Below are 26,422 nucleotides of genomic sequence, written 5' to 3'. Positions count from 1 at the left end.
TCAGCAAACTTATGCATGTCTTGTAAATTAAAACCCTTTATAAGTAGATTGTATCATCCAATTCAAGAGGTGTCTTTCATATTTTAAAGAGACATTGAAAAGATTTTAATTGACATTTGATTATTATCTGCTTCGGGTGAGTTATGGCCAAGGGTTATTGTTGTTTGTTTTTGAAGTTTAGTACTCCAGCACAGGACATTTTTAATACTTACAAACAGAAAACAGAGAATTTTTGTTTGCTTTCACAACAGACAGAACAGATGAAACCAAGAACTAGGAAAATGGGAACAAAAAGTACATTTCTCACAATTATAATAGAGCAACTCTACAAATTCTGCTAAATTGATAAGAGATCTATACAAGATGACTAAGAATTAAAACGACCATTTTTATTGAGACTGAATTATTTTAAATTTGTAGCACCACAAACACACATCATTTGGATCCCCTTCTTCTTGCTTTCCAAGAGTTTTTAAATGACCACAGTTGTTCCTGCAATGCAGATTATTTCATAAATCCTAGTACTTAAATTAAAGGCTTGTCCACATGGAGATTTAGTGCATGACGAGTCAGGGTATAAATCTACAGCACACCAATTTGCTGCACACTAAGTCTCACGTGGACCATCTAACCAAATATTAAGTTTCACAGTGCAGGGTATGGAACATTTATAATACAGTACCAAGTGCCACAGAGAGACTTAGCATGCAGCAGGTTAATATACTGTAAATTAATGTCCTGGTTTGCCAAGTACTAAGTCCCCACGTGGACAAGCTCTTTGAGACTTTGACATGACAAAATGCTTGTAGAGGAACAAGATGCATGAGGTATTATCTTTTGTTGGACCAACTTCAATTGGTGAGTGAAAGAAACTTTCAAGTTTACACAGAGTTTTTCTTCAGGAAAGGTGCAGAATGTCACAGCTAAATACAAAGTGGAACCTGATGACAGCCATCCAACACAATAACAAGAAGCAGCTCCCACTACAACCCACAGAACAACCCTCTGGGAGAAAAACACAGCACCAAGATCCACCACATGGACTGTATACAGATCTGAAGTAGCTGTACTCTTCAAAAAAAACCTGAACTTCTGCCTCACAGAACCTGATACCATACTAACACGTGAAAAACAAAAAGAATTCTTCTTCCAACTCTGGCTCAAAGAATTATTTCACAGTGACAACACCACTCACAAACACCATGTCCCACAGAGTCATGAAAAACACAAACTGACTGAACACTCCCTTTTTGTTATCGCCAGCTGAATTAGAAAGAGGCAGCAAACAAGTAGGGAAGAGTTTCTGTGTGATGTTATGCAGCACTCTGTGGCAGAAAAAGCAAGAACTGAAAGACTGGCATGACAGCAAGGACAAGGACTGAAAGAAGAATGCAGCAGTATGCCAAAAGAAAGTCACAAAGCGGCTCAAACTTTAGAGAGCACCATGTGGACACATTTCATGCACTTGGAGGACTTCAAAATGAGCAGTACCGCTCTTGCTGTCCCCTGCAGCCAAACCTGAAAAACTATTCTCATGCCTTCTTCCCTGCATAACCACCACCACATTCTTATCAACATTCTGGCTGCATTCTGCACCTGCCCCATCACAGTCCAGTTCTGCTTGACTCCTACTACCCACTGCACTCAATGCCGGTCCTTCTGCAATGTAGCTCTGCTGAAGTTCAGTATCCACTGCACTCTACTCCAAAGAGTAAGGCTGCATATGATACCCAGACATACACAAATCTTCAACTGTCCTGGGATCCCACTTCCTTCCCTTCCCCTGCTCTCCACAGTGCTGTGATGTGTGTGTGCATGTGTCCTAACATAGTTTAATAAAAGAGTTGAGTTGAAAGCAATTTTTATTCTATTAACTGAAAGCAAACATAGCAGAGCCCTAAAAGCAAGAAGCAATTTTATTAATCCGTCACAGAACATCCTCCATGCTAATTTCAACTTTACAAGCATGGAATCCTTAAGCACAGCAGCAAATATTAGTGGCTTTCAGCCTTGAATTATTGTCTCAAGGCGTCTCTGATCCTTATGGACCTATAATGCACCCCTATAACAGACCTGGTCTCTGAGGCTATGTCTAGACTTCAGAGCTTTTCTGGGAAACCAGAGGTCTCCCAGAAAAGTTCTGCCATGTCGAAGGAACGCTCAAATTTGAAAGATAACCAGATGATCGGTTAGCCTGGCACTCATTTAAAAGGTTGATTTGTATAAAGCAACCAAAAATTACCTTTAAAGAGGATTAGGAGTTGGATTTGGGTAACTCATTTAGGTTTGGCAAACCACCATTTTTTTTTTTTTGGACAGGCCACCATTTCTTCTCTGTTACTCAACAATCAGTGAGCCCCATCTCTGTTTAAACACATGCCAGGAGTAGAAGTTACCTGCTAAGATTTCATTTTTTAAGCAGAATCTAATGTAGTCCTGTATGATTTGTTATCATTATGTACGTTCTGCTATCCCAGCCTAACAGGCACATGCAGAACACTCCTTCAAATATAAATCAATAACCCCTTTGCACTATACTGACAGTAGGAACGGGAAAAACTGTTGCTATGGAAAAGTTGCACATTTTTGGTCTCGACTCAAATGTGACAATAACTTGAAAATACCACCTGTTTTTAAAAGTTTATACTTTAATTGTCAAGATATAATTGTTATACTGTAAGTAGATTAACTACTTCCCTGTCAGCCCAGGCCTCACCTATCTGAAAGGTTTAGTTTTCACATAGCTGATGCATATTTACTGGTGAGCAATATGTAAGCTTATAATAGAGTACACATGGGGTAACTTTAGTCCTTTTTAGTTTTCATCATAGTGTACGTGTAAGAAGGTCTTGGTACATACTAAGTGCATGACATTCTGGAAGGCTATCCCATGGTCCTTTGCTTTCTTGCTGAGCAGTCTGCATACTGCAATTTTTCTTGTTGTGTTTTGTGAGATTCATAGCAGAAGTCAGTGGAAGTCTGGAAAACCTGTTTGTGGGCTTAGAAAGCCAATGTCATTATTAGGAAAGGGTCATTCTGAAGAACTGGGGTGATAAGCCCATGGCAGAAGAATTTCAGAATGACAAAGACAACCTCTTTTTTTTTTTTTTTTTTAAACACACCTGTGTGACCTAGCTCTGGAGCTGTAGGGACAGTGTATGAACATGAGGTGTTCTGTACTTGAGAACAAATGCATTGGAAGCTAGCCACCCTGTAATGTTAGAGGTTCAGAGCCCAACTATCTGATACCAATTGTTGAGGCTATCGTCATGTAAGTTTGTGATGCCATATGTAAGGTACTAAACCTAATATTCAGGATATCATGTTTTGTAAGGATGAGGTTCCCAAAGTGTATTGGGGCAATTGATAGAATCCATCTGTCTATTGCTTGCCACCAACAGCAGGATAAAGAGTTTACGAACCGAAAGGAGTCGCAGGCCACCTGGGCAGAAGGCAGGAACTGTTGAATTAAGTCAGTGGGCTCAAGAATTGCAGAATGACAGTGGAGGATGCATTTAGCTGTACATTAGCCTCCGGCCTCAAAATATGCAGCTACATCTCCCCATGTTATCCCAGAGAGGACGTTTGAAAATGGATTGTGAGCACTGCAGTGTCTTGTGAGTGGCAGAACTAGCATATTGTGGCATTCATTATTTTGTCATGTGTCCGTGCCTTTATATATTTGTAAAATCCTATGATTTGTGCACAATTTAATGAATTCAATTCACTGCAGATTCTTTATGAATGAATTTAATGGTTTTGTTATTAAACAAAATAACCACAAATAAACCTTTAGTTTAAAAAAAAACCAATGAAACACTACAGCAGAGGGCAGAACAAAACCAAACAGGAGAGGGAAGGTCTCCAATTCACAGGAGAGTATATGCCTTGCCTCTGCATCTTCTTGTTCTTCTTCCTGGTGCTGTTGAATGCTGAGGCTTGAAAAAGCAGGGCTTCCAGGTGCAATTGTTCTTACTATTCTGAGCTTGGGTTAAGGAGCAGGCTGGTGTCTGGGACCGTGGCTGCAGGGGTATAGATGAGCAGATATCCTAGTGTTCCTAGTATCTGTAGTGTCCAGAGGATATAGAAAATAGCAGGACCCTGATTGAGGGCATTACTGCATACAGCCTGTAGCAAAAACACTCTGCATCTGTATTGCCTCCAGGAGTTGCTTTTGCATGTCCGTGTCTTTCGCCATGGCAATGCTCTCTCTGGCCACTTCATGTTATTCTCTCTGGAGAGCTTCCTATCTTTTCCCTTCTGCAACTTCAAATACAACCTCCAGTTCTGCTGTTTTCAATTTGGATTGGGGGTCGGCAATATGGTCTGCAAATATTTCATCCTGAGCTTTCCGGTTCTTCCTCTCCCAGTTAGTCAGTCACTCAAGTGGTGCTGAAGACTCCCTCTTTAAGGGTTTTGCACAGCAGTGTAGTATAAAAATAAATTGAACAGACAAGGACAACTATGCTGACATTCCCTTGCCAGGATCTGACTGCTCAGTCTCAGGCTGGGTTTCTGATTGACAATCAGGCTGGCTTCCTACATGGCCAACCCTGGAGTCTTGAAGAGATCCTGGCTTTCCAGGGGGAGAACTTCACTTCCTTTCTCATGTTCCTTTGCTAGTTTTTCTTGCTGCTTATCCACAGGTGGGGACTATTTTCCTGGCAACCAAGGTTTTAATGTTAGTTCTCCTGAGCAGTTTGCCCTATATCTAGTATTGGTTGGTGTCCTTCCCCATTGTGACCCCTTGCAGAGATCTGACAAGCAATGTCCACAAATGCATCTTTATTGCAGTGGCTGACTTACCACAGCTTCTCCCAGATGACAAGATGATTTTCAAGATCTCCAAGAGGCTCCAAGGCACGTTGCAAAGGCTACTGGAGTAAAATCTGTGTAGTGCCAATATACTGGAATCTAGGAGCAAATAATCCAATTCTGGCTCTGTGCCAGCTTTTTAAACAGGGGAGGGGCTATCTGCTCAACTTTACCCCTGAGCAGTGAAGGGGACACAAGAAAACTGGTCAGTGAAAGATTCTCGCAAAACAATATAGGTGTGGCAGTTGGAGAACAGCCATTGTAGTGCATGGCAGAATTGTATGCACATTAACAACAGACTGCACTAACTCAATTAGCATGCAATTTAATGCACTTTGAAATCAAACGCCAAAGTTCTCAATAAATAGACTTAGTGCACTCAAAGGGATTTTTTTTCAGATCAGAAGAAGACCTTGTCTGCACTACAAATTTTATCATCTTTGTCATCAAACAGCAGCCTTTGTCAACAAAACAGTGCAGGTAAACTCAAGCCTCCTCCTGCCAACAAAACTCTCTTGCTTTACTAACTAAATAAAACTATCTCGATGAGAAGCATAGAGCTTTCTTCAGCTCTCTCAGCAGTCACTTGTTAATGAGTAGGACGTCTTCCTGTCACCCTCCTATTTGTGGGTCTGTTGATGGCTGATCTGAAGCCACAGGTCTTGTCACAGAAGGGGCAGGTGCTGGTGGCTACTGGAGGGATGCGGGACAGTTTTTGATGCTCTTTTCTCCTTCTCTGCTTCTCCTCTGCCCTACTCTGCAGTGGAACTTCTCAAAATGTCCACACCCTCACTGATTACCACTCTCCACTGGGGAGAGTCTTGGGCAAGGTTCTCTGTTGACACCGATTACACACTTTTTCATGTTTGCCTTCAACCTGTCCTTAAATCGCTTTCTCTGGCCCCCAATGCTCCTCTGTCCTTCCTTCAGCTCGAAAAACAGAATCCTTTTTGGAAGGCGTTGATCAGGCATCCAGACCACATGACCAGTCCAGTGAAGTTGTTGGTAGATGATATTAGCTTCAATGCTGGTCATGTTTGACTCTTGCAGGATGCTAGTGTTCGTGCGCCTGTCCTCCCAAGAGGCAGCGTTGATGATATTGTTCAAGTGCCTTTAGGTGTCGCTATATGTTGTCCAGGTTTCGCACGTGTACAGCAGTGTTGGAACAACCAATGCACGGTACACAAGGAGCTTTGTCTTGGCACTGATGTCCCCACTTGGCAGCATAGACACTGAGTGATTAAGTCACTCACTATAACTCGTCTCCAGGTATATCCCACAATGCTCACGGTTTTGAACTCTGCAGCTTTACATCCAGCTTCACAGGCATGGTCCCCTACCCCTTTCAAAGACCCAGGAAGCTTTGAAAAACCTCAGCATGGAGAACAGACACAGCTACTATCCTGATGAGCACACCAGCTCCCAGCAGCAAATACATTCCTGCCTGGAATACGTCGAGGCGGGGGATCTTCTGGGTCTGTGGGAAGAAGAGGTCATGGTAGAACTCGGGACTCATGAATCAAAATTAAAGCAGAATCCTGCTCTCCCCAGCACTAGGATTGCAGTGGCAGGCAGGCAAGACAGACTTCCTCTGGGATGGGGGTGGAGGCAGCAGAGGAAGAGACTCCATGTGGTGGTGCGAAGCAGAGCCAGGGAGGGAGGTGACGGCTCATGTCAGGATCTCCCCCTGCTGGTGTACTGGTCTCTGCTGTGCTGATGCGGGGGAACAGCAAGACACCAGCTGTCAGGACTGGTTGTTTCAAGCTGCTGTCTGAATTTATAGAGACAACACTCTCTCACCCAACCCACATACTTTCCCAACACATACACTGTGTGTCTCACGTACATGCTCCCCCAACACATACACACACCTTTGTAGACATCTTGCGTTAGTGTTTAACAATGTCAGTTTAGTCATATTACTGATTGCAAACCCTTCCCAAAGAAGCCTGCAGCCTGTTGCATACTCATACTAGGATAGATACCCAAAGTGTACTGTAGTGATAGAAATGTAGCCGTGTTAGTCTGGGGTAGTTGAAGCAAAATGCAGGACAATGTAGCACTTTAAAGACTAACAAGATGGTTTATTAGATGATGCTCGGGGGTCGCGTAACTAGTTAGCATGCCAGAGTCTCGAGACTCTGGCATGCTAACTAGTTACGCGACCCCCGAGCATCATCTAATAAACCATCTTGTTAGTCTTTAAAGTGCTACATTGTCCTGCATTTTGCTTCAAAGTGTACTGGTTTCTATGTTAGTGCAACGGCTGCCATTGTGGGTGCACTGCACTGACAAGGATTAGAGTGTGGACATGCAACAGCGGTTTCATTACAACAGTGGCTGAAACTTGCATCAACAAAACTTTGCCGGTCAGACAGAGTCTAATTCAAGTTAGAGTAGGCTAAACCACCATGGTTGACAAGCCTCAAGCCTTACAGAAAGCGGTCTTCAGACAAAGAATAAAAAAGCAGTATATGAGCGAATGGCCTGCAAACATGTTGTTTTAATTGGGTTGTGGCCATTTTAACTTCTAACATTTTAAAGCAGATCTTTTTTCTTTCTATTTTTGTCTTAGAATTATCAGCAAAGTTAAACTTAGCCTTCCCTAGTATTGCTGGTTGATTTTTTAGGGGGAGGACTGTAGGATGTATATACTGTGAGCTTAACTGGAGGAACAGAGATGCTGCATATTCAGCTGAGACATCCTTTCACCCAGGCAATCATTAGTTAATTAAATTAAATAGGTTTTAACAAACAAACCCAACATTTTAAACACTCTGACAAAATGTCTTGTCCCTTCTTAATTGTTCAGCTTTCAGTCTCTTGATTTGAATTTGAAATGTAGAAAAGCAGGAATCAGAACCAGGGTTTGTGTGGTTTTGGTTTATTTGTTTTTTGTATTAAAAACAAAAAGTTACCAGCCTATTTCTCCCTTTGTTACTTTTAATTTTCAATATTATTAAACATAAATGATCTCATAATTTTCCTTTAAAAAGCAAAGTCAGTGAAAAATTGCATGAATAGGATATTAACATAATTAATTGCTAAAAAAAAGAAAAGAAATGACATGTTAATGCTGAAGTTCCTAAAACAACATTATCTCGGTCCCTTTTCATACATGCTGCTAAATGTACACTGTAAGATAATCAAGACAAAAATATATTTACCCTATTTTTCTTAAATAAATAAAATAGAAAACACTACCCAAATATACAGCATGGCTGAGCTACTGCTGCATTAAAAACATAAATTTTGTTTATCCTATCTTGTAAATTAAATTTAAATTTGATTATTCATAACATGTTATGCATATAAACATATTACATATATGTAATACTAGAAGATTCTGCCGCCCTTGCTCGGGTCCTTAACTCAATTAATTTTTGTTTTTTGGAAAATGAAGCATGAAAATGTATATGCTTCATTTGAATCACTGCTCTGAGATGTGGCTGGGGATGAGGGGTTCAGTATGCAGGCTGCTCCTAGGAGAGAGGACTACCCCAGCCCTCACAGCTGCTTGGGGCCAGGTGAGAAGCGCCTCTCCGTGGCTGCTACAGCTCCAGTGGGCACAGCCGGGGCAGGGGTGAATGTCCCCCAACAAGGGTAGATCCAGGTTCATCTGCCTCCTGCACTCCTCAGTCAGAATGCAGAAGGCAGCAAACTGTGCACTTTCCCCTCACTCCCTGATGAACAACCAGCATGTCCCTGTACAAATCAGGAGTGGGGGAGCTTCAGCCAACCCCACCCAGAGCACATGGGGAGTGGGAGGCTTGGGGTTGAGGCAATCCTGGATGGGGATGGGGAGCATCCCCAACCAGCCCCTTTTACCTGCCTGATGATTCTGTCTCCTTTCTGACCAGTTTTAGGAGATGCAATCCCATTCTAGTCACATTCCATTTTTCTGGCACAACCAAATCCTTATTTTGCTTTTAGTTATAATGAGAGGAAGTTGAATACCAAATTTGGTGGTCCTAGCTCTTACCATTTACAAGATGTTCTTGAATAGACAGACGGAGACTCTCTCAAATATATATAGTAGATATATCTATCACTCCATTTGAGCACATGGCCACTAGATAGTTTCTCTTACTATATCTCTTTCATTGATTGCGCTAAGAAAGCAACCCCCGACTGCATTACAGTTCTGGTCTATATTTCAGCATTACTAGAACTACTGGTAATTATTCAAACTTATGACAGTAATTTCTTCCTGGACAAAAATACTAAGCTTGTCATTAAAAAAAAAAAAAAAGAAAAAAAAAAGAAAATGGGCAACAGAGAGTGGATCACTTGATGATTACCTGTTCTGTTCATTCCCTTTAGAGCACCTGACATTGGCCACCATTGGAAGACAGGATACTGGGATAGATGGACCTCTGGTTTGATCCAGTGTGGCCATTCTGATGTTCTTAATAACCTGAAAATAGTTTAGCTGACTGGCAGAATTTTTGAAATAAGGCCATAAGCTTAGCTCAGGCCTGTTTTATTCTGATTAGATATGCAGTGTTATCCTACAACTGGCTCTAATCATTGAGTGATTTTAGTTCCCAAATACCTGTCATCACCATCACTGATGCACTCAGGAAGAGCAAGGCTACAGCCGAACAGCATGATGTGTTGATAGCAGCTGAGGCGGTTGAGATAACTGAAGAACTTGAGGAACTTTTCCATTTCAATGTTTTTGACAATGGAAAGAACAGATGTTAGAGTGGTGTGGTTATATGGCAGCATTTGGCACTGGCTGTAGGTGATATTTATGCAGGCACCTGTGAAATCAAAACATATATTTAGATTTAGAACATATGAAACCAACTACAATATTATATGGTGGTAGTAAGTATCTGCAGAATAGAATAGTTAACATTAAGCACTATCACATCACAGCAAGAAAGATGAGCATTTTCCTAGTGTTTGAAGAATCAGGGAAAGTTTGGCATTTCATTCTGGATAAGCAGGCAAAAGTTTGGCTACTTTCACATTTATCTGAACCTTTTGGTTTTTAAACTGGACTGGAAACTATACATAACGAGCTCCCTCACAAGTTTTATATTAAAGTTGGGATAGACAGACCATGAGAATATCCTCTTGTGGAATTTTTACATAAATGCCTCTGACTGAAAGAGGGAAGGAAGCAAGAGAGATCAATTAAGGCTAATAGTGTTCTGGATCAACTAAAATCTCGGGCCTTCCACAAGCTTCTCTTCCTCTTTTTCTTTTTAAAATTCATTCTAATCGTTTTTTCCATTCCTAATTTTTATACAATATATTGAAGGTACTTAAAGGACCCCCAGAAGACTCAGCAAAAAAATCAAAGGGTATAAAATCTTGACTACATTGAGATCAACAGAAAGACTCCTACTGACTTTATTTGAGCCACAGTTTCACCCAACAGCTTTTAAGATTTCCTCTCCTTTCCATACTGCTAATAAAAATACAACACTAACTTGAGGACTATCAGGCTTTTCTACGCCACTACAAGAAGCATGCATACACCACTCAACCTTAAATTCTCTCATGGTGAGCACTTTTGGTATGCAGAGTGCCAAGTACAGCCAAGTTTTTCAGAAGAATTTGAGGCCAGATTTTCAAGTGCTCAGTGCCCACAACTGAGGGCAAATTTTCAGGAGAGCACATAAAGGCCAGATTTTCAAAGGAGATCAGAAGTAGTAGCTCCCATTGAGACATTTATGGATAGATGTTCAGAACATCTCTATATTCAATTTATTTAATTTTTCTGAAAATCCAGACACTTATTTTGACATCTATTTGGGGCACAAAAGTGAAATGTTTGCAAGCTGCATGGAAACACACCATAACAGAGGCTCAAATTAAATACGTATACCACCAAATCCAGAACTAAAAGGACCTAAAAAAGTAATTTTAAAAAATATTATTGTCACAAAAATTAACAAATACAATAAAATAAAATACTTCAGAAGCTTGAAATCTGCCACGCAATCAGTGGTGGTGGCCCGAGGCATACCACCAGGTATTTTAGGGTATTTTACTGAAAGTGTGTAAAAGTATTTAGGACACCTGAAAAGTGTCCTAATAGCTTATTAATCTTATCTTGGCATAATCACTATTAGACTCAGGGTCCATAATTTCACATTCTTAAAAAAAATATTTTAATCAAATTTTAGAGAAGGATTTATTGAGCATATCCTTCCACAAAGAAAATATTTTCTCATAGAAGACTAATGAAAATATTAGGGGAAAGCTTATAAACTCCTCTATAGTTTGAATATGGTTTTTCTTATAATTATCTGTTTATATATACTTAAGTTCCTGTATGTTTTAGAGCCTTTCCTCAATGAGCCCACCTGCCCTTCTCAGCATTAACGTGTGGCCCAAAATGCACTTTAAAACTCAATTTTTATTGCAAAAATTGATCTGGGTGTAAATAGCACCCAAATGAATTAAATGGACCATGAACTGGTGTTAAACTATAGCCAAGAACGCTGAGTTCATTGAGGAAGGCAGCTCCAACCAGCTCATAAATCAGTTTTTTTAAGCAATAGTGCAATGCAAAGAAACCAGGCTACGTCTGGAAAACTGCAGAGTTCTGAGGCCAGAGCTCTGAAGGGAAACAGCAGCTTTCCTTTAAATGGTCACCAGGAGGAGCACTTGCCATTAAACATAACGGGCAAAGAGCTGTTACTTCTTTGTTTGCTAATAAAATATTGCAGCTGTGCAGATGGAAGTCAACACACAGCAGTGATATCATAGAATCATACAGCTGGAAGAGACCTCAGGAGGTCATCAAGTCCAGCCCCCTGCCCAAAGCAGGACCCAATTCCAACTAAATCAACCCAGCCAGGTCTCTGTCAAGCCAAGACTTAAAAACCTCTAGGGATGGAGATTCTACCAGCTCCCTAGGTAACCCATTCCAGTGCTTCACCACCTTCCTTGTGAAATAGTTTTTCCTAATATCCAATCTAAACCTCTCCCACTGTAATTTGAGACAACTATTCCTCGTTCTGTCATCCATCACTACAGTGAACAGCCTTTCTCCATCCTCTCTGGAACCTCCCTTCAGGAAGTTGAAGGCTACTATCAAATCCCTCTTCACTCTTCTCTTCTTCAGACTAAATAAGCCTAAATCCCTCTGCCTCTCCTCACAGATCTCGTGCTCCAGCCCCTAATCATTTTGCTTGCCCTCCAGTGGACCCTCTCCAAATGCATCCACATCTTTTCTATGGGGGGGGGGGGGAAGACCCAGAACTGAACATAATACTCCAGATGTGGCCTCACCAGAGCTGAATAAAGGGGAATAATCACTTCTCTAGATCTGCTTGCAGTGCTCCTCCTAATGCAACTTAATATGCCATTAGCCTTCTTGGCTACAAGGGCACACTGTTGACTCACAGCCAGCTTCTCGCCCACTGTAATCCCCAGGTCCTTTTCCGCCAAACTGCAACTTAGCCATTCAGTCCCCAGCCTGTAACAATGCTTGGGATTCTTCCATCCCAAGTGCAGGATTCTGCACGTCTTTATTGAACGTCATCAGATTTCTTTTGGCCCAATCCTCTAATCTGTCTAGGTCACTCTGGACCTTATCCCTGCCCTACAATGTATCTACCTCTCTCTCTTAGTATCGTCTGCAAACTTGCTGAGGGTGTAATCCATCCCCTCATCTAGGTCATTAATAAAGATGTTGAATAAAACTGGACCTAGAACCGATCCTTGGGGCACCCTGCTAGAAACTGACCACCAACCTGATATCGACCCATTAATCACTACGCATTGGGCCCGTCAGTCTAGCAGGCTTTCTGTCTGTCTGACAGTCCTTTTATCTAATCCATACTTCCTTAACTTGCTGGCAAGAATATTGTGGGAGACCATATTAAAAGCTTTGCTAAAGTCAAGGTATATCACATTCACCATCTGTCTCATATCCTCATCAAAGCTAATCAGATTGGTCAGGCACGACTTGCCCTTCATGAATCCATGTTGACTATTCCTGATCACTTTCCCCTCTTCCAAGTGCTTCAAAATGGATTCCTTGAGGATCCCCTTCATGATTTTTCTGGGGACTGAGGTAAGGCTGACTGGTCTGTAGTTCCCTGGATTGTCATTTTTCCCTTTTTTAAAGAGGAGCGCCATTCGCCTTTTTCCAGTTATCCAGGATCTCTCCCAATCTCCACGAGAGTTTTTAAAAATAATGGCCAAAGACTTTGCAATGACATTTGCCAACTCCTTCAGTACCCTCAGATGCATTAAATCCGGACCCATGGATTCGTGCATGTCTAGCTTTTCTAAACAGTTCTTAACCTGTTCTTTCTTCACTGTACTCATCTTCTTCCCATACTGCATCGCCTAGTGCAGTAGTATGGGAGATGACCTTGTCTGTGAAGACAGAGGCAAAGAAAGCATTGAGTACTTCAGCATCTGTCACTAGCTTACCTCCCTCATCCAGTAATGGACCCACACCCTCTCTGATCACCAGCCTATTGCTAACGTGCCTGTAGAAACCTCTCATTACCCTTCACATCCCTTATTAGCTGCAATTCCAGTTGTGCTTTTGCCTTCCTGTTATCTCCCCTGCATTCTCGAGTAACATATTTCTACATATTTATACACCCAAAGACCCAAATGGCTGGAAAGATTTTGACTCTGGATAATCAGTGCCCATAGCCATATACAGTTTATATCCTCCATAGTTTGGTAGAATTTAAGGCAGTCAAGTTTTGGTCAGCAGTAAGGAAATAAAATCCCATTTAATTGGTTAACCTGCTAAGCTGCTCCAACCCCCACTAATTAACTGGAACCAGTAAGCTTTACCCATTAAGGGTGAGGGTTACCATTTAACTGGTTAATCATTCATATCCCTATCGACAGGGAATCATATTTTTCAATTTCCAAGTAATTTGGAATCTCCATAATTTTACTGGCTGACATTTTCATGTAAACATTTCCCACGACCACTATGATTCGTTATTTCACTTGGCAAGTTGGGTACTTGATCTAGTTGGTGGTCAAAAACTATTAAGTCTCTCTACATATGCTACTGTAACTGATTGAATCCTTATTTATTACTGACATATTTGTGCTCAAAAATTCTATTTTCAAGGTTCTGTACAAAAAGAAAAAAATGGTCCTTGCACTGAACTTAAAGAAAAATGACCTCTCTTCTCAAACCAAGGGAAACAGTGAGGGGATGGAGGTAGAAAGAAAAAGGACACTGTACATGTGTTTGCCTGCAGCTTCTTAGAGTAATTTTTTCCCTAAGGTCCAAATTTTGCCTTCAAACACCAGTAGGAAAAACAATGTACTCCTCTACCAGATACCAATTCAGTAAAGATTCTGATTCAGAAAAGCACTGCTTATAAAAAGGAGAGAGAGTTTTCCAGCTTCTCAAAGAACTAGAGAACAGGAATCTATCTGGGACTGGTAGCAGGATAGTCTGAATGAATCTTCCCCCTCTCTAATTTCTATGAGTATTGTTTTCTTCTTTGAAGCTACTCCAATGCTTTCTCTAAGGAAATACTTAGAATCACAGTTTTGTAATGAATGTCCAGTAGCAGGAAATCCACTTGAAAACCTCCCACAGGGAAGCACTTGAATTTTTTCTGTTTGGAAAAACCCTTTAGTAATAGGCAATAATTTTAAAACTGAAAGGGCAAGTCAACGTAATTAAATCAAAACTTCCTGCCAACAAATAGCCACATAATAAAATAAAAACTTTTGTAAAGCCCAAAATTTATAAAAGAAACCATGCTGACTTGCCACAGTAACAAATGGCAAAATATGATCTCACATGGAAAGCCTAATCTACCTTAAACTCAAACCTTGCACAAAATACCAGAATATTAATAAAATACCTAAGTGAATCTGACTAACACTATGATGTTCTAATAACCAAGCACAATACATGCCAATTGTGAAAAGAGCCAGATATGGGGGGAGGGGCAGAATCGGGCAGGAAGAACCTCCATTCCAGTTATTTCCTCTCTTCGCCCAGGCTAGATCTACACTGCAGCACTATTTTGGGGTACCAGAGCTATTCCCCATCTTTTGAAAGCACCCGTTATTTCGAAATATAACAGGCTTGCTATTCTGACATCCCTATAAACCTCATTCCATGAGGAGTAAGGGACACTTTGGAATAGCAATTTATTTTGAAATAAGTGCTGTGTAGACCGTGGCAAATTTCAAAATAAGCTATTTTGAAATAACATTGAAATAAGATGCTACACAAATTGCATAGCTCAAATTGTGTATCTTATTTCAACTTATGATGCAGTGTAGTCACACCCTAAAGGTCCTTTAATTATAGGAAATGCAAGAAACATAAATGTTATACAGAGACGAATGAGCAGTGGATGTAAGAATGATAAAATGGGGAAAGAGGAAATGTTTAATCAGCAGTCTATGTTCTGTATCAGTGTAGCTCATTCTTGTTTTTTGAGCTAAATGAGCGTTGCTCTGAACGTTTCACTCTGATGGAGACAATCTGCTGAGCTGGTGATTTTTTTCAAAACGTATAATTTAAGACAGATCATACATGTTTAAAAAATCACCAGCTCAGTAAATTCATAAATTTGAGGGTTTACAATATTCTTATTTAAAAATAAAAGGGATATGTGATTGTAGTAGGAACTATCAGAAAAAGATCAGGACCCCGCCGCCTCTGCGGCTTTGGTCGGTGTGTCCCTGGTCTGCTGGGGACCCCTCCCAGCAGACCAGGGACACCCGGAGCAAAGCCTTAGAGGCGCGGGACCCCGCCGCCTCCGCGGCTTTGCTCCGGGTCTCCCTGGTCTGCTGGGGGGTGGGGCGCGCAGCTAGTGCACCCCCCCCCCCCCCGAGCAGACCAGGCTTTTGTTGTGGACGCCTGGGGTAGAGCAGCTGGGGTGCTGCCGGGTTGGTCCTGGGGGGACCTACCCGGCAGCGCCCCAGCTGTTCTGTCCCAGGCTCAAGATTCAGCCGCTGTTGAAACTGATCAGTGGCTGATTCCAGGAAGCTGGGGGCAGAACATCTCTGCCTCGGGCTTCCTGTAGTCAGCCCCTGGTCAGTTTCAGCAGCAGCAGCTGAATCTGGAGCCAGTTCCGAGTTACGTACAAATTCAACTTAAGAACAAATCTATAGTCCCTATCTTGTATGTAACCCGGGGACTGCCTGTATAGCCAAATATTATGGCCAGTTTTTCTTTTTCTGTTTGGGCACAGTTCTGATGTGTAGTTGTCAGAGCTTTTATAGCATAAGCAACAGGTGCCCTGTTCTGTATCAACACAGCCCCTAATCTGATAGAACATGCATCTATTAGCACAATAATTTTTTTTTGACACTTAAGTACTTCAGCACAGGTGCCCCGTATGCAATTCTTTCAAATGTTTATATGCTACTACATATACTAGCATCCAATCTCGACATCTTTCCCCAATACTTGTCTTAAGGAAGCTGCAAGTGTGGATATGTTCGGGATATATTTCTCAAGATAAGTAACCTAAGAAGTCTTTGCAATTCAGCTTTGCAGATTGGTGTGGCCATTTCAGTTGTAGCAGCAATTTTTGAATTGTCAGATTTTAGACCTTCGCTTGTCAAGAGATGCCCCAAATATTTTGTCAGACAATTTGCATTTAGTCTAGTTTAGTCACAGGTTCCTTTCATGGTACCTATCTAGAACTCTTGAATCTTTCAGCATGTTGTCAGATGAGACTTCCCCAGTCAGTCATCTATATAGCAATCAACACCTTTCAGAACTTCAAATGTTTGTTAGATCACTCTTTGATACACTTCAGGAGCTGAACAGCTGCAGAAAGGAAATCTGGTGAGCCTGTATCTGCAAATGGTGCTTTAAACATACAGATTATGTAACTAACAGCCAACTGTATATGATAAAGGCCTGTTCTATAGTAGGAGGTTGTCGTCAAAGTTAGCCATTTTAGGACAATTTATAAACAACGAGTCTGCATGACTAGGCCCATTACACTGACTTTAAAGTCCATTTCTGTACCCCTCCATGACAAGAGTAGCATCACTAAATTTGACCTTGCATGGTCGACTTTCGGATAGTGCAGACACAGTGCTGTTCAAGTTCATGTTCTTGGATTCCAGGTGGCGTCCCACAGTGCCTCAATGTGACTGGTCTGGCCAGCACTTGCAACTCTGTTGTTCTCTCAGGTATACAGGAAAAGCTCTTGGAAATTTTGAATTTAATTTCCTGCTGGGCCAATGCAGTGATCCCAGTGGAACACTTGACCATAAATTCCCCAGGGTCACAAATGAGCTTCAGCATGGAGCATGCAGGAGATCCTGGCTCTGATTGCTGTTTGAGAAGAAGAATCTGTGCAGGCAGAACTCTGGAGCAGCAGAAGAAATGCTGATATCTATGCCAAAATCTCACAGGGCATGGTGGAAAAAGGATCACCAGGGACATCCAGCAGTGCTGCATGAAAATAAAGGAGCTCATGCAAGTGCACCAGAAGACGAGAGGCAAATGGTCGGTCTGGGCCAGAGCTGCAGACATGCTGCTTCCATGAGCAGCTACATAAGATTCTTGGGGGGAGGAGGACTCAACCACTGTCCCAAAGCTGTCCATAGATACCCCACAAGTGACCCTTCAGGCAGCCTCAGGCAACAACAAGGAGGATACTGTAGGCAAGGAAGAGGAGGAGGAGAATGCTCAGCAAGCAATATCACTGGCAGCCAGCACCTTTTTATAAACTTTGGAGCCAATTCCCTCCCAGGATTTATTGCTGCTGGACCTTGATGTCAGGGAGGGCACTCCCGGTCAGTTCACATTTGTAATCATACTTCTCAACTGTCAGAGCAGATCTCATTCTGGTATTACTGCGGTTCAGTGTAGGGGAAAAGCAATTCACAAAGTTCCATGAAAGTGGCCTTATGCATGCGAAAGTTTTGCAGCCACTGCTCAACGTTCCATAGCTGCATAACTATGCGGTCCCACCAGACTGTGCTTGTCTCACAGCACCAGAACCAGTAGTCCACGTTAACAGGCCTGACTGCTGCCAGTATATGCCAGTTGCTCTTCTCAGTTGTTTCCTTCATGTCTATGTCTGTGGCATGCTCACATTCTTCCATGCTCTTGTGGCTCCTAGCTAGGCTCTGGACAAACTGTAGCATATTGTGTGAGATGTTCCCAATGTTTGCCACAGCAATGTATAGCTGAGCGAGTTCCATGCTTGCCGTGCTGTGGCATCTCCATGGATAACCAAGAAAAAAGGGCATGAAAAAATTGTTTGCTGTTGCTTTCAAGTAGGGAGGGAGGGAGGAAAGGAGATAAGTGCATTATGGGAGGCTGATAAAATGTACCCAGAACCATCCACTGCAATGTTTTTGTCCCATCAGGCCCTGGGATCCTAACCCAGAATGTAAAGCGGTGACAGGAGTGTGGGATGGTTACACATAGCACGCCTCTGTTAATGTCAATGGTAGTCATGGTAATGGGCACGCACTCTGTCAAACTCATGTGCCCATTGAGGACATGCACCTTCCACTTTGTAAATATGTATGCTAAAAAAACTGCCTTAAAAATTCTTAGTGTAGACATACTAAATCCATTTCTGACAATCAAAAATTGTAGCTTGTGCTAACTTGTTGGTAATTTCTTCTAGTGTAGGCAATGGAAATGTTCCCTTTATATCACTTTATTCATATCTCTTGGATCCAAGCAAATTCTTTTTTAGTCTCAACCCTGTCTGTCTACAATTACTCAAGCATAAACTCATTTTGTAGGCTCTTACATTTGTTATTACTTGCAGTTTTTCTGTGTGTTGCAGTTCTTCTTCTACTTTGCTCCTTAATGCCACTGGAACTTTATGAAGTGCACAAGTGCATCTTTATAGTTTACTTACCCAGCAAGCATCCTACACTTCTATAAACATCTATGTATCATTTAAATATATCCCACTTACCTTCTGGCTCTTTCTTTACAAATATTGACTCTTTGCCCAAGTTTAAGCTTATCACAGCTTGTAAACCCAGTATGACTTGTGAGTCAACTCCATCACCTGAAATTCCATCAATGCTTTTTTATCTCAGTACTCACAACATAAACTGCATATACCATGTACTTGTGAAAAAGCGTCTTTCAAAAAAGGCTTGTAGTCTATATGTACCCGTAGTGTGGTCTTGTGTTTATTGCACCTGACTGTGCATCACAATCTTTTATTTACAAGTAAACTTATGAGTTTGCTAATTTCCATCTTGCAAACATAACCAGGGATCTGAAAGTGAAGGTAGGCTCTTTCCTCCTCATTCATCCTTATCAGTAATAAAGACTCTTCAGGGCAAATTATGTCCTCGTTTACATCCATAGAAAACTGAGGTGTGCCACTTTGCTTCAAGGACAAGATCCTAGTTGTAGTATTATCAGCAGCAAGCTGTAGTACTATTAGCAGCAAACACATCAGTCTTAGATACAACTCTCTGTTGTAGTACAATTGTGTAAGATAATTTGGCATGAAGGATTTTTATCACTGGTGATGATGCATAAAAATGAAAGTATTTGGCTGACTTTCAAATTACAGGCATAATTTGCAGGGATGTAATAAAAATATATCTGTATTTGTAAACTGAGTAAATTTTACATGGGGTCATTAAGACACGAATATGGAACCTCGCAATGCTGTTTTATACAGTAACTTTTCACAGTAAAATTACACAAAGAAAGAAAAATCACTGGATGAACGCTTGACTCCACTGAAATCAAGAGAAAAACTCCCACTGACTTAAAGTAACTTGAAATAACCCCCTCAAACTCATTTTAAAATCTGGCTATTATAGCTTTGAAGGGCCTATAATATGAAAGCAGCTATACAAATCCATTCTTTTCTAGCCTGTCACAATTATATGTCTAAGATTCATGGCTTCTTTTGCTGAAGATCAACTTGGAGTAAGACATTCCAGCTAGGATCCGGTCTTTGAACAAAACTACTTTCCAAAATTCATTTTCTTCTTCCCAAAGTACAGTACTTCATATAGATCTCTGTGATCATCACAACAACAGTGGTAGGTGATAGGGTTGCCAGGTATCCAGTATTCACCCGGACAATCTGGTATTTTCGCCTCCTGTCCGGTAAAAAAATTCATAGAATACTGGACACCTAAAATGTCCGGTATTTTCTGATTTTTCCCCCTGGACTGGAGGTGAAAATGCCGGGTACCTGGCAACCCTACAAATACTAAATGCCAGGCCTCCCCCGCCTCCAACACCCTCAGCCCTCCGACCACAACCCTCATGCTTACCTGGTTCCGAAAGGCTGCCAACACAAAATGGCTACCCACCAAGAGGAAGCCCTGGGTCTTAGCCCTCAACTGCTCCCCTGATCCTATCCCTGCACTCACTCTTAAAGGGGACATGCTGTTTTATTTTATTTTTTTTCCTTAAGTCTTGGAGACCTCTTTTTTTTGCTCAACAACTTTGAGCTCCCCCCCACACACACCATTTTTTTCCCTCCTTCAACAGAATTTTTTCCTGATGGGTTTTGTTGGGGTTTTTTTTGGAGGGAGGAGGGGGTGGTCAGTATTTTTCTTTCAACCATCTGGCAACCCTAGTAGGTGATAGAGCTTTATTTTATGGAGGGTGAACAAATACCCACCTCTCTATTTGGGGTTCAGCACATATGTCACTCTGAGGTTCCAGAGATACTAGGGATACATAGGTCTGCAGCCTATGAGGAAGTGCTAGGACCAAACTAGAGTTGGATATCCTCCCTACTCAAAAGGAAGAACTCTACTCAGTCAAAATAAAAAATTCAGACAGCCCTCGTGGCCTATTTTCAGCATGGAATTAACCCTGGTTCTGTCCATTTTGGACCAGATTCTCATTTAAGATGCCTCCTGCAGAGCTCAGAAAAAGCCCTACTGTATGATTTTTTTGTGATACATCACAATGCATGCCACTTGTCTAAGACCATGTTTTCACTTACCAGGGATTGACAGTGCTGTGATCAATGCAGCAGTGGTCAATTTAGAGGGTCTCCATAGCGTGCTTTCCAGTCAACTTCAGTACTCCACGAGAACGAGAGGAGTAAGATAAATCAATGGGCTAACACCACACAAACCCAACCTATGCTAACTGAATCCATTCATTTACTTTACTGGAGTTGCATAACTTAGTTTGCCTTACCTCAGTATTGTAGACAAGGCCTGAGATTAAAATGTATTAATCTACAAGCAAGGGAATCTGTCAGCTGTATTTTCTCTTAATTAAAATAGATGTGTTTAGATCAACTATATTACAATGAAAGTGTAACCTATACAATTTTTTCATATGGGTTTTGAGTTCAAAATAAGATGAAAGTTTCACAGTCCAGAATTTTCAGGAACTACAGCCTTACTTTACCAAAAAAGAGAGGTTGGTTGCTGAACCAAATGTCCAATTAATAATAAACTCAATATATTTTCAGAGGTTGTGTGTGCTAATTTCAGAATCTCAACACAGCTTTGGCATTCATTCCCTTTAAAGATGCATATAACGCTAAAGCAGAAAAACCAAGCCATCTTAAAAAGTAGCATACAATCACACTACACACTGTTAAGAGGGAAAATGTCAAAACACATGCAACTTTTTAGAGAAAAGCTGTCTACATATAATTAAAGAATGTTTTTGGTTTTTTAATCTCTTGTAAAGGTATATTATAGAATTACTATGCAAACATTTGAATTTAGGAGCAGCAGAATTTTTAAAAAAATCTGAAACACATACACACTTAAATACCCAAAAGAATAGTTACAAAAGTGATTAGCTGTTTTTGTAAAAATTAAATTCATTCATAGATTCTACTGAATCATTTATCTAACCCAGCTATGTGTAATGCCTAGATAAACTGGTACATCTTCTTCACAGTGTTTGGCCCCTGGTAGAGTCATAGAACTCCCATTTGACTGCAATTACTATAGTGATTTCTGGTGTTTACTGCAGCCAAGGCCTTAAATTGAACCACACGTTTACAAGGAGACAGTGCAGAGTGAGTGGAACTATTGCGACATTGGGCTTCTTTCCCAGACACTGTGCATTACAGTAGCCTGCATGGAGGTGAAAAAAACATGAGCAACATGGCGCATCCAACACCTAAAAGGAACCTTCAAAGAAGTTTTAACTATATCTGCTCAAACTGTACCTCTGAAGGTAATTTTTCATTTCCTCAACAATTTGGAGATAGAGACAATCTACCTGCCTGGTGCGGTCAGTCATTTAAAAGGTACTGTAATTTCTTAATTACCATTTCTAGTTTTCTCCAGTATTTCTACTTCAGACTCTAGAAAATATTTGTCTTTCTAAAACTGTCCTGCATTTGCCATTGTAAAATAACGAGAAAAATAATGCATTTAATTGCTTCAGTAATGTCAAGTGCTTTGGTGGTTAAATTTCTCTTACCCTCTGGTAGAGACCCCCACTGTCTCCTTCCCAGGTTTTTTTTTATATTCTGTAAGTGGTGGGAACTTTTCTTTTTATAACTTAGTCTCTTACGTAAATACTTTTCTTTTCATTCTCCATTTCTGCCTTTTCTCTCATTTTTTGTTTATAATGTAAATTTCATTCAGTAATTTTTGTAGTCATTTTGCATCTTGACTAGGTCTCTTATTTTCATTTACAGGTTACCTGCACTTCATACAATCCCCCCTACCCTGTGCACTTCATTAAAATAACTGGCATTTATAATCTATGGATATATAATTTTACAATATTTTTACATCACATTCCTTTATTACTTTATTCAATTCAAATTTCACTCAACATTTCCTGCAGTTAAAAGGGACAGTTAAAAACTGCCTTATCTATATAGATTATACCTAGACTTTAGTAAGGATAATATCATGCAAGACCTTATCAAATTCATCAATAAACTAGGCAAATACAACTTAGATGGGGCTACTATAAAGGTGGGTGCATAACTAGCTGGATAACCGTACTCAGAGTAGTTATTAATGGTTCACAATCCTACTGGAAAGGTATAACAAGTGAGGTTCTGCAGGGGTCTGTTTTAGGACCGGCTCTGTTCAATATCTTCATCAACGATTTAGATATTGGTATAGAAAGTATGCTAATTAAGTTTGCAGATGATACCAAGCTGGGAGGAGTTGCAACTGCTCTGGAGGAGAGAGTCATAATTCAAAATGATTGGACAAATTGGAGAAATGGTCTGAGGTAAACAGGATGAAGTTTATTAAAGACAAATGCAAAGTGCTCCACTTAGGAAGAAACAATCAGTTTCACGCATACAGAATGGGAAGCGACAGTCTAGAAAGGAGTACGGCAGAAAGGGATCTAGGGGTTATAGTGGACCACAAACTGAATGAGTCAGCAGTGTGATGCTATTGCAAAAAAAAGCAAACATGATTCTGGGATGCATTAACAGGTATGTTGTGAGCAAGACACGAGAAGTCATTCTTCCTCTCTACTCTGCGCTAATTAGGCCTCAGTTGGAGTACTGTGTCCAGTTCTGGGAACCGCATTTCATGAAAGATATGGAGAAATTGGAGAGGGTCCAAAGAAGAGCAACAAGAATGATTAAAAGGCTAGCGAACATGACCTCTGAAGGAAGGCTGAAGGAATTGGGTTTGTTTAGATTAGAAAAGAGAAGATTGAGGGGGGACATGATAGCAGTTTTCAGATATCTAAAAGGATGTCATAAGGAAGAGGGAGAAAACTTGTTCATCTTGGCCTCTGAGGATAGAACAAAAAGCAATTGGCTTACACTGCAGCAAGGGAGGTTTATGTTGGACGTTAGGAAAAAGTTCCTAACTGTCAGGGTAGTCAAACACTGGAATAAATTGCCCAGGGAGGTTATGGAATCTCCATCTCTGGAGATATTTAAGAGTAGGTTAGATAAATGTCTATCAGGGATGGTCTAGACAGTATTAAGTCCTGCCATGAGGGCAGGGGACTGGACTCTATGACCTCTCGAGGTCCCTTCCAGTCCTAGTATTCTATGATTAGATTATTCAAACACACATCACTTAAAATAATTTAATTTACAATTTCCTGTTTATGATACTTATTTACTTTTTGCACTCTTCTCAGCTTAGACCATGAAGTAACCTAAACAGTTTCACTTATGTTTATGGTCAGTTTCAACCCAATTTCATTTTCTATTCTCAGACAATTCTGGAACATGTAGAATGCAAACATTGCAGATACATTTTTATGTATTTAAATGATGTAATGAATGCTTGCTGTAAACAGGATAGCTGGTCATTTTTAGGAAATTAAGGTTCTGTAAAAGACAGGGGAATCCGGAAGTTGCAAGCAGCATAAAATGAGTTGTTCCCTGGATGAAGATATCAAGTTTAGTAAATAAATAAATGAGCTATCATAATAAATAGGAAAACATATTACTTTAACTGAATAGTGCTTCACAAACAGGTCACTTTTTAATATTAAAGAACCTAACTTTGTTTTCCTGAACTGGAGCCATCTATAACCCAGACAGTATTTTAGTATGTACTTAAGGGATAGCTTTCAGGATGCCCACATAGGAGGGAGGGGGAAAGGATACACTTTACCAAGATCCAGAGGCCCCAGGAGGCCCCCATCCAGGCTGCAACCCCCATTTATGAAGAAAAAATTAAAGCTAAATTGTAGACCATTCCTGAAGACAGGGGCTACCCCTGAGAACAGGGGTGACATGAAGGAGCACGTGACCTCCCCTCCCCCCCAAAGACATGGGTGGGAGGGGCAAGAGGCCAGCGCCCCTGTGAGGCCTGGGGAACTGGAGGGGGCCTGGAACCTGTAGCAGGAGTCGGGACTCTCTGAACTCACAAGCAGCAGCAGGGGGAAGCGGAGCAACCTGGCTCCGTGCCCCTGGCTCCCAGTCACATCACTTGGGGGAAGGACAAGACTGACGCTTCTCTGCACTCACCAGCAGGAAGCAGTGCACAGAGCCAGCAACCGGGAGAGTGGAGTGGGCTGTGGCCATGCCACTCCACTTTCTCGATCCCCACAACAGCCAGTGAGTGCAGGGGGGCGACCCTGCACCAGGTCCCTGCTAATCCCCCCAGGCTGTGTTGCTGGGGGAGGAGGGGAGGTAGGGCAGGGGCAGAGCAAGGGCTGGAAAAAGGAAGACAGAGGTTGGAGCAGGGACAGGAAGAGATGTAGCAGGTGTGGGGATGGGATGGAACAGGGATGGGGAGAGGGATGTCCCAGCCCTCCCCTGGGCTAGGGGTGGTGTGGGGAGAAATCACACGGGGGAGTGGATATGTGGCCAGTGCCCCTACCCCCTCACTAGTCTCCCCTACCTGAGGATATTTATAGAAAAACTTATTTCCCTGTAGCTATATATCTATTGCCCAGATAGTATGAGATTTGCTGGAGCCAAATCAGCAGCATTAGAGCAGTCTCAAGCAACATTCTGAACTGTGAATAGGCCCAGTCCATGTCCTTCTGAAAAACAGAGAGTATATGCACGTGCAGTTCAACTAGGACTTGTCGTTTGAGACAAAGATTTGTGCTCCTCTGTATGAAATGGTCTAGTGAATCAAGATCAAGCACTGCAAGCTCCAGCATTCCTTGCGCATAGGCAGGAATTAGGGACAAAGCAAAGCAACAAAAGACAGTGAGCTAGTGTTGCTGCTTCTTCTAAGATCTGCAGGCCCCAAATATATGTGTTTAATTGTCGAATTCACTACAGTCTCTCTCTCTCTCACACACACACACACACACACACACACACACACACACACACACACACACCCCCATACTATTGTGTCTGGTGGTGGCTATAAATACATAAGAGGCAGCCATAAATGTAAGGAGGTAAAAGAAAAGGAACTAGAAGAAGCTAAACAACTCCAATCTATTAATCCAGTTTTAGACTGGATTAGGTGAGGCCTTTCTGCATTCAGGCCATATGCTAACTAGGGAAGCAGATTAACAACATCAAGATGAAAATTATTTCAATAAGAGACTGTGTATGGCACTGGCAACTGAACAAAAAAGCTGCCAAAATATGTATCAGGTGACTCCAATCTAATGCTTGAAGATAGCCAGGTCAGGTTGTATCACCATTAGTGCCACTATATTCAGAAGGCTTACAAGAAACAAGAGAGCGTAGTGCTACACTATCAGATTCTTGTATTTTCAAAGATCCAGGCTTGCTGCATGTAAACAAAACTGGCGTTTTAACTTCTGAAGAAAAGCTAGCAAAGTCAATGCCAAGAGAGGTTTATGGACATAATTTTCCTGAATTTCTTCTCAAATGTAAGACTTCCAATAAGAGAGAAAAGATACCCAGAGACTGACTTGTTTGGAATACTACCAACCAAGCACTGTATTGTTTTCCATGTCAGCTGTTTCCTGAAGGAAGACAAACAGCATAGTATGCTGGCAAAAAAAGTGCAAATATTTTAAGAAAAACTCTTAGAAAAGCGGCTCACAAATATTTTCGTGGTATAGACCATCTCTTATTAGATTGTCATATACACCGTTTAATCTCCATTTGTTATTGTGCAGAGCACGTCCCCTTCCATTTCCACTTCCATACATGGAAAGGTAATGTTGGAAAAGTACTGAATGTCTGTTTAGCTTCCCTTAATATGATTATGCAGCTTAAAACAGGGAGACAGTGTGCACTAAAGGCTATGAAGGTGAACTGGGAGTTAGGAGACCTGGATTCTTTTCTCCATTTGCCATTAACCAGTA

The 26,422-nt window shown here is 41.3% G+C and overlaps 1 protein-coding gene across 8 annotated transcripts in view; it reads right to left on the bottom strand.

The window, feature by feature from the left end:
* The window catches only part of CORIN (corin, serine peptidase), a 219,541-nt gene that overhangs the window by 122,027 nt on the left and 71,092 nt on the right, over nt 1-26,422 (bottom strand). For all 8 annotated transcript variants that reach the window (XM_075930473.1, XM_075930474.1, XM_075930477.1 and 5 more), the window contains one exon: nt 9,371-9,581. In XM_075930473.1, coding sequence (XP_075786588.1) covers nt 9,371-9,581 — 211 coding nt within the window. The remainder of the gene's footprint in view (nt 1-9,370; nt 9,582-26,422) is intronic.

Source organism: Pelodiscus sinensis, chromosome 5, assembly GCF_049634645.1.
Source record: "Pelodiscus sinensis isolate JC-2024 chromosome 5, ASM4963464v1, whole genome shotgun sequence".
NCBI classification, from domain to species: domain Eukaryota; kingdom Metazoa; phylum Chordata; order Testudines; family Trionychidae; genus Pelodiscus; species Pelodiscus sinensis.
Note: the sequence above shows the minus strand (reverse complement) of the source record. Positions and strands in the feature narration are given on the sequence as shown.